Genomic DNA, 13,209 nt, shown 5'->3' with positions numbered 1-13,209 from the left:
TCTTGCATAAGTAAACTGAAGACAGGCAGTTCTTTCTCCTCTGCTGAAGGATGACAGTGCTAAATCATCTGCTCCACATGGAAATTAGCCACGTTTAAAGCATTGTTTAGTTTCATGCAGTGTTTTGCACACAGGATTTTTCTTTCCCCTAAGAGTGATCCATTCTTTTACCATGGTGAAAAAGCAAACAGAGAACATTTTGGTGCCAGGAATTCTTTTGAAAATTTGACTGGATGAGTACACTTGCCTAAAGTTCAGAAATGGTCCTTTGAACATGCTACTTTACAATGTCATGCATTCTGTTCTCTATTGTTTTTGCTTTAAACCTGTTTCATTTTATAACTGATGAGATGCTTGACTGTTGCATCAGAGCAGTTAGTTTGTTCAGTTTCAGTACAGCTGGCTTATCTCCATGTCACGCATCATTTAATTATCCATACAAAACATAGGTAAAACTATGTACAGCTCCTTGAGCCTCACTTAAACTGTCTGTGACACTGCAGTAATCCCAGTTCCCTGACGGGGTGTTGCACAACTATGACTGGTTGGAACGTGTTAAACTGGTGATGTAGAAGAGAGCCTAGAAATGAGTTTGCATTTTGCAGCTGTGCTTGCTCTGCTGGAAGAGGAAGCAAAACCAGACAAAGCCCTGCTCCTGTGGTAGTATCCGCAGCTGTAAATCTGAATGCTTATGAAAAACAAGGAAAGTGTGTTGAGTGAAGAAATGGTGTTTTCCTCTTGTTTGTTATTTAATTAATTTTTGGTGGTTTGTTATCTCTCAGAAAAATCTATCTCAGATTCCTTTGCGGAAAAACATGAAGTGTTTATGTGAGAGTGAAGATCCTGCTACTGGAAGATTGTATAGTTACGCAAAAGAATTTGCCTGTTTTGTCTCAAAAATGCTTTCTGGAGGCAGTTATCATTGAGACTTATAATATACCCGAGATTGATGATGGATGGGCACTGCTGTCCATGCAAGGAAAGGCTCTCGTATGTGCATAAACTAAATATAAATGTGAAGGCATTTATAAATAGAAAAACCAGCAAATTTCTTACAGACTTTTTTTTTTCTTTTTTTAAGCTAGTGAACTTGAAGGTCAGATCCAACTATATGTTGCATTTTCTGTCATATAATTATCATATATATAATGTCCTGGAGAGCAGCTTCCAGTCACTGACATCAACAGTTTACATAGCAGTTGAACTAAGAATAACCTGGGAGAACTGACCCATATCAACCTCTTAAGTGTAAACTGTAGCTCACAACAGTTTTTGTGTTTTCATGGTCACAGAAGGGCCTCAATTGGGTAAAGGAAGAATTGTGTTCAAAAAACACAGAACTATTCTGCTGAGTGTTCACTTTATTAAATCTTGGAAAATGAGAGGAAACAAATCTGGAAGAGTGATACTTGGCAAATAATTTTTGCTCCTTTGTAAAAAGAAGGAAGGGACAACATCAAAAACAGCTTCCCTAGAAGAATGCGGGGAAGATACATGATAAGTGGCATCAGCTCGGAAGAGAGTTTAAAACTCTTTATTGGAATACTTTTACTAATGACATCTGTTAAGCAAATCCAATTCAGAGCAGTTTTAGCCATCCCAACATTATTCTGCTACACACCAATGGGCGAGCGTGATCAGCCTGACGTCAGTGTCTGTCTAGCAGTGGCCATCTGTGGTCACGATGCAGGTACTCAAGTCACATCCTGTTTCCCTTTCCTCCCTCCCCATTTCTGCAGTTCCATTTAGAGATGAGTTCCCCAAAGAAAGGTCGAGGAGTATAATCTCTCCTGTACTCACAGTCCTTTGGAGATAAATACACAAAGACATAGCAGAAACAGACAGAAGTTCCTTTCTCAGTCAAAGAGATTGGCTAACACTGTTTAAGGGAGACAATTCTGAAGATGGTGGGAGTGACAGAGGTACATCTTTGCACAAATTTGAAAACACAGACATTCTGCTTTCTGAACAAAATCCTGGCTATACCAGAATTTTGCACGGTGTTGAACCACAGAGTTTGAGAGCTAAGAGGTTATTGAAGGCATCAAAATTTTGTAATTAAATTATCTGGCCTTTTTAGGATGGTATTAACTCTTCCTGTGCATCATCCAGGCAACCTGGATTTCTTTCAGAAAGAAAGAAATCTCACTAAATCTGTAACAGAGCATTAGCTTACATGACATCCTACCCCAAAGTAGTAAGTTTAAATACTACTAATAAAAAATGTCCCCCACCAGTATTAAATAAAAGCCTGCAATTGTACACTGAGAACATCCCTGGGTCATGTCACCCAGATTTGAATTTGACAAGGGTTGTGTGTGAGGGTGCTTGTGCTGCTCTGTCAAGGGAAGCTCTGGTGTTCCCAGGTTCCCGAGTGATGGATCTGCACTTGGTGTCTGTTGGGGCTCGGGGTGCCCAGGGCCATGATGAGTTCCCTGACCGGGCTGGGGACGGCGGGCGGGGCTGGCCTGTGCCGCGCTCTGGGTTCTGGGACATCGCAGGCGCCGTGTCACAATGGGGGCAGCTAGAAAAGGCCCCAGCGGGTGCCGCTGCCCCAGTAGAGCCTGGGCAAGCGGTGAGTGCACAGCAGTGAGGAGACGGGGCTGGGGGCTGGAGGAGGGCTGGGGGAGAAGCGCCGGTACCTGGGGCTGCCCCCGCATCCAGGGCCCAGCCCCGGCGGGAGCGCCTCGCTGAGGGCGCGCTGCTTGCTGGGGCAGCGGTGCAGGCCTTGCCAGCTGCCGGGGGCCCTCTCCTTCCTGCCGCCACATCCCTGCTGCTCCTGCCCCTCATTGTCCGTCTCCATTCCGGCCCCACTGAACCCCTTCTGTGTGTCCTCCTGCAGACCATGGCTTTACTGTCACTGCTCTTCGTGCTCGTGCAAAGCCTGATCCAGTACCCCCAGCCGGCTGGGGATGGGCTGGATGAGGCCACGCACCAGCGAATGAAGGAGCGTCAGGAGCTGCTGGACCGTGAGATGGCTCAGCTGCTGCAGGAGCTGGAGCGGGGGCCCCTGGAGCAGCAGGACGAGGGCTGGGGAGCCGTGCTCTTTGGTGCCCTGCAGCAGTGGCCGTTCTGGGTTCTTGCTGGCGTCCTGCTCTTCTTGGGCCTGTGGTTTAGCTGCAGGAGAAGGAGCTGTGACACCAGCAGCAGCAGCAAGGACCAGAGCTCCTGCAAGACCTTGGGAGATGAGAAGAACAGAGCAGAAAGAAGACAGCACTGATCCAGAGGAAGGTGGAGAAAACACTGATGTGACTGTGGAGGCAGATGACAGCAGCACTGAAAATGACAGAGAAGGCAGTCCTGTGGCTGTAGGTGAAGGAGACAATGATGATGCCATTGAAGGCAATGATGATGTGAAGGTGAAGGAAGATCTTTGAGCATCTGGCCCGAGATCCTGCTGCCCACCTAGAGGCGCTGAAAGCTTATGGTCGGCTGCGACTTCGCCTCTGGATGTTGCTCTCCAGCCACTGAGAGGAGTTCCCTGCACAGAGCTGTGCTGGGGGGGGTCACACCCGATGGCAGCCACGTGAACGCTGCGTAATTGTTGCATTTGTCACTGGCAATCCTGAAGCTGCTTTCCTGCTCCTGCGGAAGGAAGATGCTGCAGCACATGGATTCGTTGTGCAGACACATCTCTGAGTGGCCTTGCTCTTCACCTTCCAGTTACGACGGTGCTGTTGCCTAAGTCTATGAGGCAGAAACTGGCTCCACCTGCACATCCTCACAGAAGAACAGTGAAGTTGATGGAGGTTGCTAGAAATATCTCAAAGACAGCAACCTAGTCTGTTAGGGACTTAATGTAGTCATTTCATGAGCTGTATCTTTAATTAGACTTGTTTCTTAGCATTCCCTCCAGATGCCCTTTAGTCTTGTCAGTGTATAACTATTCTGCAAAGTTACCCTTAGTGTAGAGAAATACCCTACTGTAGTTGCTTGTCTGCTTTTAAAAATTATTTGAATATCTATGTTTGAGAAATTAATGAAAGAAAATAAGTTTCTCAAATTGCCTGAAATGGGTCATTCTTTGAATTTAACCCTCTGTATTTAGAGAATGTCCTTCCTATACCCCTATCTGAAATAAAAACTTGTTGCAAACAGAGATGTTGGATATATGAAGTGTGCTGTCTCTCAAGCATTTCCATAGAAACGCTTGAAGCTTGAAGTGAAAATGCCCTGAAGTGCCTGAAATTTTGCAGCAGAGTACTCCTGAATTTTTAGGAATATTTGGAAAAGTTTTCTTCACACAGTCACTTTTATACGCTCCTGGGGAACAATTCAGTCCTAAGAGTTGAAGTCAGAGAAGTCCCTAACTGCAAAACATGTGGTTTAATACATCTTCTTTTTTGTCTTTTCATAACCAAGGTTTTGGTACAAAATTGTGACAGTGGAAAGTCATTTTTCTGTTTTTCTCTTTTCTCTATTCCTGGTTATCTGTGTCCTTTCGGAGAGGCCCTGCTGGTCTATTAATATAACCTTTTCCACCAGGCCTATATTATATTGTCTAGCAGTGAGAGCCACTTTCCATGCACAGCTTTATCCATGGTCAGATGCAGCTAAACAAAATATGATTTACTTCTTGCCATACATAGTAGAGATTCATGGTAGTTTGGAAGCATTTATTCTCTTTGTCTTTGCACCAACACATCAAAGAACAAACAGTGAGATTGCAGGGTGACATCTCAGAGTCTTCTGTGACATCACAGAGCAGCTGTCTGACATCACAGGGTGACAGCTCAGAGTTGTCTCTGTGACATCACAAGGGCTGTGTGACATCACAGGAGGTTGTATGACATCGCAGGGGCTGTGTGACATCACAGGGGCTGTGTGAGGTCAGTGGGGAGGTGACTCTGCCCCAGCCCCCCCTCCCAGTTCCCCCAGAGAAGTCCAACACTGCTCGTGCACAGCGGGGTCCCCTGTCCCCCCGGGTCCCCCCGCCCCCGGCTGTCAGGGTCCGCAAATGCATGCAGGGTCCCTGATAGGTTCTTTTTGGAGATCTCAAAGCACAAAAGACACAGCAGGGGACACAACACTTTGCTTAAACAAAAATGCACTTTTATTTAGTGCCAACAACTGCGATAGTGGGAGAGAAATAAAGAGATAGAGTGAAAAATAGAGAAGGAGGGGAAGGGGATTATAGCTACCAGTCTGAAGAGACGAGGCCCTCGGAGCTTGACGAGATGCTCATAGGCTGTCTTCTCCAGGTGGGGTCCGGACCAAGTCCTCAAAACTCCTTCAGTCTTTTATAGGGTTCCTCAAAGCGGGTGGCATCAGGCCAAAGCAGCAGCTCTCCTGGCTACACGGTGGGTGTGGACTCGTTTTGGGAACCAGTTGTAATCATCGCGTCAATGCAGGACCAAGAGTACAGGGCCGAAGGTACAGGACGAACTGATTAGGGCTCAGTCCACCATGACCAGTCCATTGTTCTCGCACTGAGTTTCCATGGCATTGCATACCAGTCCTTAAGACTTGGCAGATTTTCCACCTCAGCCAGGCTAGAGCTACTTTTCAGGGTCTAGGGTCTCAGTCTTTGGAGGCAGTCGTGAGGCAAACATGAGGGATTTTCGGACAGACCCTGACACCACCCCGTGACTCACGACTGGCGACGAGAGTACTCCATCAGCAAGGTCTGCAGCGTTGTCACAAAGTCTTCAGGGCTCGACTCATCAGTGCCTGGCAGCATATATCCCAGAAAAACAGAAACAGAAAAAGATATCGAAGAGGAAGAGAGAAAAAGTAAAAGAAACAAGGACAGGGATTAAGAAAAGATAGAATAGGAAATAATGATCAATATTGATTATAACAATTTTTCTTATAATTGAAACAATTTCTTTGAAAAAAATCAAAATAAATCACAAAATTCTTTTACAAATTTCTTAAACAAAATCTCCAAACAAAAACTTAATCACAGTATAAAACAAACAATACTAATCAAAACAAACAATGAACAACTAATTAATTTGCTATTGCAGGCCTAATTTTTTACTGCTCGTGTAGTTCTTCTTGTGTCAATAACTCTAGGAATGTCTTTAACAAAAGGGGTTTTTACTGAACTGTGTGCATCTATAATTGATGTCAATCGGGTCAGCTGCCTCATCATTTTCCAATTCAAAATGTATAAAATGGCTGATAAAACAAAACCAATTAAAACCAAGATCAAAAGAACAACAATAGGATGGCACACTTTATTCAGGATGCCTGTAGTAGTAGGTGACCACCCAAAAAGCGTATCCCACCATCTGTGTTCAGCATCCTTCCTTACTCTTTCTAAAACGTGATGTATCTCCTTCACATCATGATGGACTGTTACCAGGGTCTTTTGCCCATTTCTCTTGACCTTTTCTAAAATTTCAATTAAGTCCTGGTGAAGCAACAATTGCTTAATCAAAGTTAAATTCATTCCAATAGAGGCAGGCAATATCTGGTGAATTAGTGTAAAATTGGATTGTAAAAGGTGGTAAGACATAACTGGGACAGTATAAGAAAAATCACATCCCGTAATCGTGGTAAAGTTACAGACACAAAAATTTGAATGATTCTTTGGATTCACTGCTACATTTTCTATAAACACTACATCACAAGCAGTCCTTACACACACACACCCATTACCTATGTACACTAATATTGTTACAGGAGTTTCATCAGGGTGAACTTCAAAATGGCAAATATTCTGCTCTGTGTCCAAACAAATGTCTTGGGCTATAATTGCATTACTTTCACAAATAAAACCTTGTTGCTCCCGGACAATACAAGATTCCAAATTTACAGTTTGCCATTTCTTATCAATTTGACGGGCCCATTCTCTATGCTCGGAAGGATAGAGAATAGCTCCGTCATGATTCAGTCCTAATGCAATGATAGGGAAAATCAAATGCACTGAAGCATTAGATATCGTTAACACAAAAGCTGTGGCTGTGTTTGTTCTTGGGTTGTAAGTGAAGTTCACCAAATTCCACCAGGATTGGAATTCCTTTTCAAAATCATTTGCATTGTCCCAAATTATTTTTCGAATTTCAGTAGGGAAAATGCCTTCTTCACCTTCTCTTATAATTGAGGCAACAACTGTCTGCATCCAGAGCTGTGCCTGGATGCAGCTAAGGGCCAGTTTTCTTTATTACATATGGTCCGATTTCAAAAATTTTTGGGGTGAGCATAACTGGTGGTTGGGTGGTGGGTATAGTAGGCATTACTACATTAACATCAAGTCTTCCCCAGTATTTAAATCAATACTTTAAACTTAAAAGAAAGCACTTCAGTATTTTTGGACCAAAACCAAATTACTTCTACAGTTTGTGTTAATGTGAAATTGTGCCAATAACCCTGTACGCTTGGGTGCGTACAAACCTTTTTGTGCTTAAAGAGATCCTTTCACCTTTTCAGCATGCTACCACAATTATTTCAGACCATGGCCACTCAGCTGGTTTCTGGCCATAGGATTGTGGTAGGATGCAGAAAAGTATCACCAGTTTTAGCATGGATTAGGTGGTCTTCATGTCCCTCGGAGTTCTTCTGTAAAAGTAAACACAGAAAAATCTGCCATCTAAAGGCAGAACTTTTAAAAAGAGGGAATTATCCAGCGGGTACTTATCCGGTGTTCTTTACCTAGAGCATCAGATGCTACCCAAGCAAATTTATTCAAAGGGGTTTTCAGTACTAGTGGTACCTCCCCTACAGTGGGAAGGTCAACTAGGACTGGTTGTCCGGGATAATGAGCTGGATTTTTGGGATCATTTGGCCCCTTTAGTGCCGGAATTATGGTTGGAGCTTTCGGGCAAAAGGCGGTGATTTTCGGACATCCGTTTGCCCCCCATCTTTCATTCACACTTTGTACAGCTTTATACAGTCGACCATCCCAGCCTCCTTCTTGTGGTTTCAAAAGTCTTTTTAGGAGACCATTGGTTCTTTCTACAATTCCGTTGGCTTGTGGGTAATAGGGGGTGTGAAATGTCCATTTTATTCCTTCACCTTTTGCCCATTCCTGCACTACTTTGGCAGTAAAGTGGGACCCATTATCAGATTGTATTTCCTGTGGTTTTGGAAAGGTCCCAAACCATATCTGCAATGCTTTGACAGTGCTTTCTCCTGTAGCCCTTTTGAAGGCCTCAGCTTGAGCTAATCCAGATATTATCTCAACTCCCACTAACACAAAATGTTTACCTCCTGATTGCTTAAAAGGACCAATATAATCTACCTGCCATGCATCCCATAAGCCTTTACCTTTTCTTAAGTGTAGTGGGTCATCCTCTAGGGGATGTCTTTCTAGCCGTTTACGACACTGCTCACAGGCTGACACACAAGTTTTGCACATTTCCCTGGTAACTGGCCAACCCCGAGCATGAGCTTCTTTATACAAATCTTTTGCACCTGTGTGTTGTCTTTTTACATGCAACCATTCTAACAAATGTTCCCAATCTTCAGTAATTTCATCCTTTTTTAGGGGGCTCAACTTAGCTAATTCATCAGCTCTGTTATTCCATTCTCCTGCTAGATTCCCGTCTGTCTGGTGAGAAGCTACCCACCCCACAGCAAAATTCCCTCGACTTGCAATTTGTAGGATTTCTTGCCACTTTTCTTTCTGCCATACTGGGATTCTATTAACTTCCCAATCATTCTGTTGCCAGAAAGGCAACCATTCAGTACAGCCTTTGTATACAGCATAGGAATCGGTGTAAATGCAAACAAGAGAGGTGTTCTGTGCTTCCCTCTGGAAAACACTCCAAACAGCTATCAACTCCCCAACTTGAGCGCTGCCCTCCCCCTCTGTGATAATTTGTTCGCCCGAGGAAGTATGGAGGGCCACGGCCTTGAATTTCCACGCTTTTCCTTCTCTCTTAGATGAAGCATCTGTAAACCATGAGTTAGGTGACTGCTCAGGGGAAAAGGGAGGGGCTACCTTAATCACTGAAACAGGTTTGTCTTCACTATTACTCAGATTTTCTGTTTCTTGTATTGACAAATTTTTCACAGCTCCTTCAGTGATTGAGAAAATGTGGCAGTAGTGCTCTATTTGTGCATACCATTTTCTCACGGAGGCCCGCTGAGCTACTCCTTCAGGAGGAGGAGTCCCGGTAGTAACTATTTTGATTACTTTGAAAGGACCTCTTAATACAATTGGTTGCTGTCTTGTAATTTTTTCTACTTCAACGAGAGCCATGCTAACAACAAATAGCCCCTTCTCCCAAATGGTATACCTTTTTTCTGCATCTTTAAAACCACGGGAGTAAAAGCTAACGGGTCTGGTCGGGCCTTCAGGACCCCTCTGCCATATATGTACAGACAATCCTGAGGATGCAAATCCCCATTCTACTTGAAAAGGATCTGTAGGATGGATGGGACCCAATGCTTGATAAGCTGTTGCTTCAAAAATCAGCAGTTGCAATGCTTCTTCCTGCGAGGGGCTCCAGTCCCATTTTACTCCCTTTCTCAACAGGTCATAAAGAGGCCTAGCAATAATTGAAAAATCTGGAATATGTTTCCTCCAAAACACTAACAATCCTAAAGCTTGTTGCAGTTCTTTCCTGGATTCTGGCATTTTAATCTGATCTAAGGAGGTTAAAGTATCGGGGGGAATACATGTCATACCTCCTTTCCACCATATTCCTAAAAATTTCACTTCTTGTGAAGGTTTTTGTATTTTCTCTGAAGGGATCTGTAAACCTAGGCTTTCTAAACGAGAGATTATTTTCTCTTGAGTATCCCCCACTACTTCTTTTTCTTCTCCTCCCACAAGGATATCATCAATGTACTGATAAACAGCTACAGTGTCAGGTTTAGATATGGTTTCTAACTCCTGGGCTAAAGCATGGTGGGCTAAAGTAGGTGAATGCTTGTACCCTTGGGGCAAACGTGTAAAGGTATATTGCTGTCCTTCCCACACAAAAGCAAAACAGTCCATGTCTTCTGGCTGTATAGGTATCATAAAAAACATGTCTTTAACGTCTATTGTTGCCATAAAAGAGTGGGCTTTTTCTTGAATTGCTATTATTAACTCAGCTAAATTTGGGACAGCTGCTGTAAGAGGGTCTGTGTTAGCATTAAGACGGCGGTAGTCTACTGTCAGTCTCCACTTCCCATTAGGTTTTTTAACTGGCCATATTGGGGAGTTAAACGGACTATGAGTGTTAATAATAACTCCCTGATCTTTCAATTCTTGAATAACTGGCTTGATGCCATCTTTAGCACCAGAGGGCAAGGGATACTGTTTTACAGAAGTGATTTTACTAAATGGTAGTGATGGAGCTATTTTAAGCAGCCTGATGTCAAGGTGTGGCGCGCCAAAAGACCACAAAAGACCCTCTGAGTCTTCCCACTGTTTCCCAGCAAGTATATCCATCCCTAACAGACTGTCCAGAATATTTCCAATTACCATTTTGACAACTATTAAGTTGTCTTCCCCGGGCAATGTGATTTTTACTAAAGCGATACCCATAGGCTCTGTAGTTCCTAGGGCATTTAAGACACAACACCGTTTCTTGCTAGGAACAACTCCACATTTTTGAGCATCTTCATTTTTCAGTGCACTAATCTGGGCTCCGGTGTCTACCACAAAGGTTACTAAAGCTCGTTTGGGACCGACTATTGCTGTAATCAATAAGTCACCTGTTCTTGGGTTTTTTGTGAGCTTTCTCAAAAACAGCCATTCTCCGTCTCTTTGCTCACTAACAAGAGACGGAGTTTCTAGTTTAAAGCAGGCTGGTTTGTTTCACTGCCTTGGAGCTGTAGGGAAGGTTTTTGTAACCCATTGTCTAAAACTCGTGTAGGAGAATGGTTTGGCTTTTTATCAAGAGTTTGTAAAGGGGGTTGTTTCGGCTTATAGCTTGAAGCTTGTGGAGGAGGGGGTGCGCTAGGTTGTACATCAGGTGAATTCAGTATCATGGATTTGGGACTGCGCCAGTTTGAAATTATTTTAACTAATTTTTCATATGGTAAGCCATCCATCACTTCTCGTGGCACTCCCCTTTTTAGTCCCATTAGCCACAACTGTTGGCGACTAGAGATCTGTTTCCCCTTTTCTGGTTTTTCATTTGGAGAAACAATGTGCCTGACCCCTCTGGTTTTTTCAGGCTTATCATCTGGGAGATTCACTGATCCATATTTTCTGCTGTAACTAATTAACTCTTCTGCAACTTGGCTCCACGTCCACACTTTATGGCTATTATCAGATTGTACGCTTAAAGGTTGGGCTGGAGTTGTAAGAGACGTGAAGCTTGGGCTAGTGGAACCAGTTTGGTCAGTAGGATTGCCAAGAAATCTATCTAGCCTGTCTACAGGGGTGATAGATGCAATGGTTTTCTGAAGGAGGATTGCAGTTGGTTTAAGGGACTCAGGGAGACCTCGAATTAGAGGTGGCATTATTTCAGGTTTTACTGGCAATTGCATAGGTGATTCATAGCCAGAAATCAGTGTTCTTTCATGTATCATTTGCAAGCAGGCAGCTTTGTGAATGTTTTCTAAAAGTTGATCTGGCGTGCCGGTAATGGCTAGAGGGTCCCCTCTTTCAAGGGGGCTAAGTCCCCCTGCCCAGTAAGCTGCGCGCTGTGTCAGGGACCATGGAGCTCGAGTATTTCCTGTTGTTAAGAAAACTCCATGTCCCCAATAGCCACTGGCTTCTTGCTCACTTAATTTAATTTGGTCTCCTCCAGTGAGTGAGACTCTAAACACATATTCTGTCTCTGATTCTTGAGGGAGACGTGAATATTCTTTCTTTAATTTGGCTAATTCAGTGGCAGTGCATGGTATTTCTTTTGTGGTAATGTGAGGGTCAAAATCCTCTTCATTTATAAAATTGTATTCTGTTTTAATGAGAGGTCTCAAATTGGAACAACAAGATTCTCCACAATTTTGTATGTGTACCAATTCTTTCTGGGGGTATATGTGTTTAATGTGGCGTGCTTCTTTCTCTTCTACTTCTTTTGGTGATTCTACATGTTTTAAGTTTTTATCTCTCCCTTCTCTAAGACTTCTTTCATATTCTAATTCTTTCTGCAAAACTTCTACTAGGGTTTGTAGGGAGTCTATTACTGCTTTTTCTTTGCTCACCCGTTTCTCCCTCTCTTCTCTAAGACTCCTTTCATGTTCTAATTCCTTCTGCAAAACTTCTACCAAATTTTGCAAGGAGTCTATGACTGCCTTCTCTTCAGTCACCCGTTTAAAACGGGTTTCAATGGCTGCCGATAGGCAAGCACCCAAAACTGAGCAGAGAATTGTTTTATTTCTGCCCAGCTTATATCTGGCATCATGTTGCAAAGAATATATTCTATCTACGACGTGTTCAAAGCTAAACCAATTATCCTGTGCCCATCCCTCTCCAGCTGGAGAGGGTCTAGCACCATATTTCGCTAGCAAAGCAAAAAATGTATCTTTATCTTTTTCAGTCATTTTGTGAAGGGACCAAAACCACTTTCAGGGAGGTACTCTTAAGTTACACACAAGCACAGCTAAAACTGTGTTTCCCTTCGCTTCCCTGGAGTGGGTGAGGGGACCAAAACTGTTTGGGAGGTACTCCTTAGTTACAAATAGTTGTCTCCTCAACTGCAACAAACAGCTCAAAGACACACACAAAAAATAAAACAACAAAGTCCCATCTTTTGTACAAATGAGATCTTTTAAAAATCCTGAAGACAGGGGATGCTTTTCGCCTGGGTGTATGCAGTTTGCGGGAAATTCCACTCGCCCCCCCCTTGCTTTCTAGACAGCGCTCACTGGATGTGGCGTGCTAGGTGCGGCTGAAGCGAGGGTCCTTCCCCTGTTACAAACTACATACAACCCGCAACCCTTAATCTGTCTATCAAGATCCTGCCGACTACGCCAATTTAATGTCAGGGTCCGCAAATGCATGCAGGGTCCCTGATAGGTTCTTTTTGGAGATCTCAAAGCACAAAAGACACAGCAGGGGACACAACACTTTGCTTAAACAAAAATGCACTTTTATTTAGTGCCAACAACTGCGATAGTGGGAGAGAAATAAAGAGATAGAGTGAAAAATAGAGAAGGAGGGGAAGGGGATTATAGCTACCAGTCTGAAGAGACGAGGCCCTCGGAGCTTGACGAGATGCTCATAGGCTGTCTTCTCCAGGTGGGGTCCGGACCAAGTCCTCAAAACTCCTTCAGTCTTTTATAGGGTTCCTCAAAGCGGGTGGCATCAGGCCAAAGCAGCAGCTCTCCTGGCTACACGGTGGGTGTGGACTCGTTTTGGGAACCAGTTGTAATCAT

At 43.7% G+C, this 13,209-nt stretch overlaps 1 protein-coding gene across 1 annotated transcript; it reads right to left on the bottom strand.

Moving 5' to 3' along the window:
• Positions 1–5,590: 5,590 nt before the first annotated feature.
• Positions 5,591–13,209, bottom strand: LOC137467976 (uncharacterized). The gene is made up of 3 exons (XM_068179397.1): positions 13,197–13,209; positions 10,989–12,164; positions 5,591–5,670 (listed from the first exon to the last, which is right to left on the bottom strand). The coding sequence occupies exons 1-3, from the start codon at positions 13,207–13,209 to the stop codon at positions 5,591–5,593; spliced, it is 1,269 nt and encodes a 422-aa protein (XP_068035498.1).

The sequence above is a fragment of the Anomalospiza imberbis genome, unplaced genomic scaffold, assembly GCF_031753505.1.
Source record: "Anomalospiza imberbis isolate Cuckoo-Finch-1a 21T00152 unplaced genomic scaffold, ASM3175350v1 scaffold_93, whole genome shotgun sequence".
NCBI classification, from domain to species: domain Eukaryota; kingdom Metazoa; phylum Chordata; class Aves; order Passeriformes; family Viduidae; genus Anomalospiza; species Anomalospiza imberbis.
This window is presented reverse-complemented; position numbering and strand designations above follow the sequence as displayed.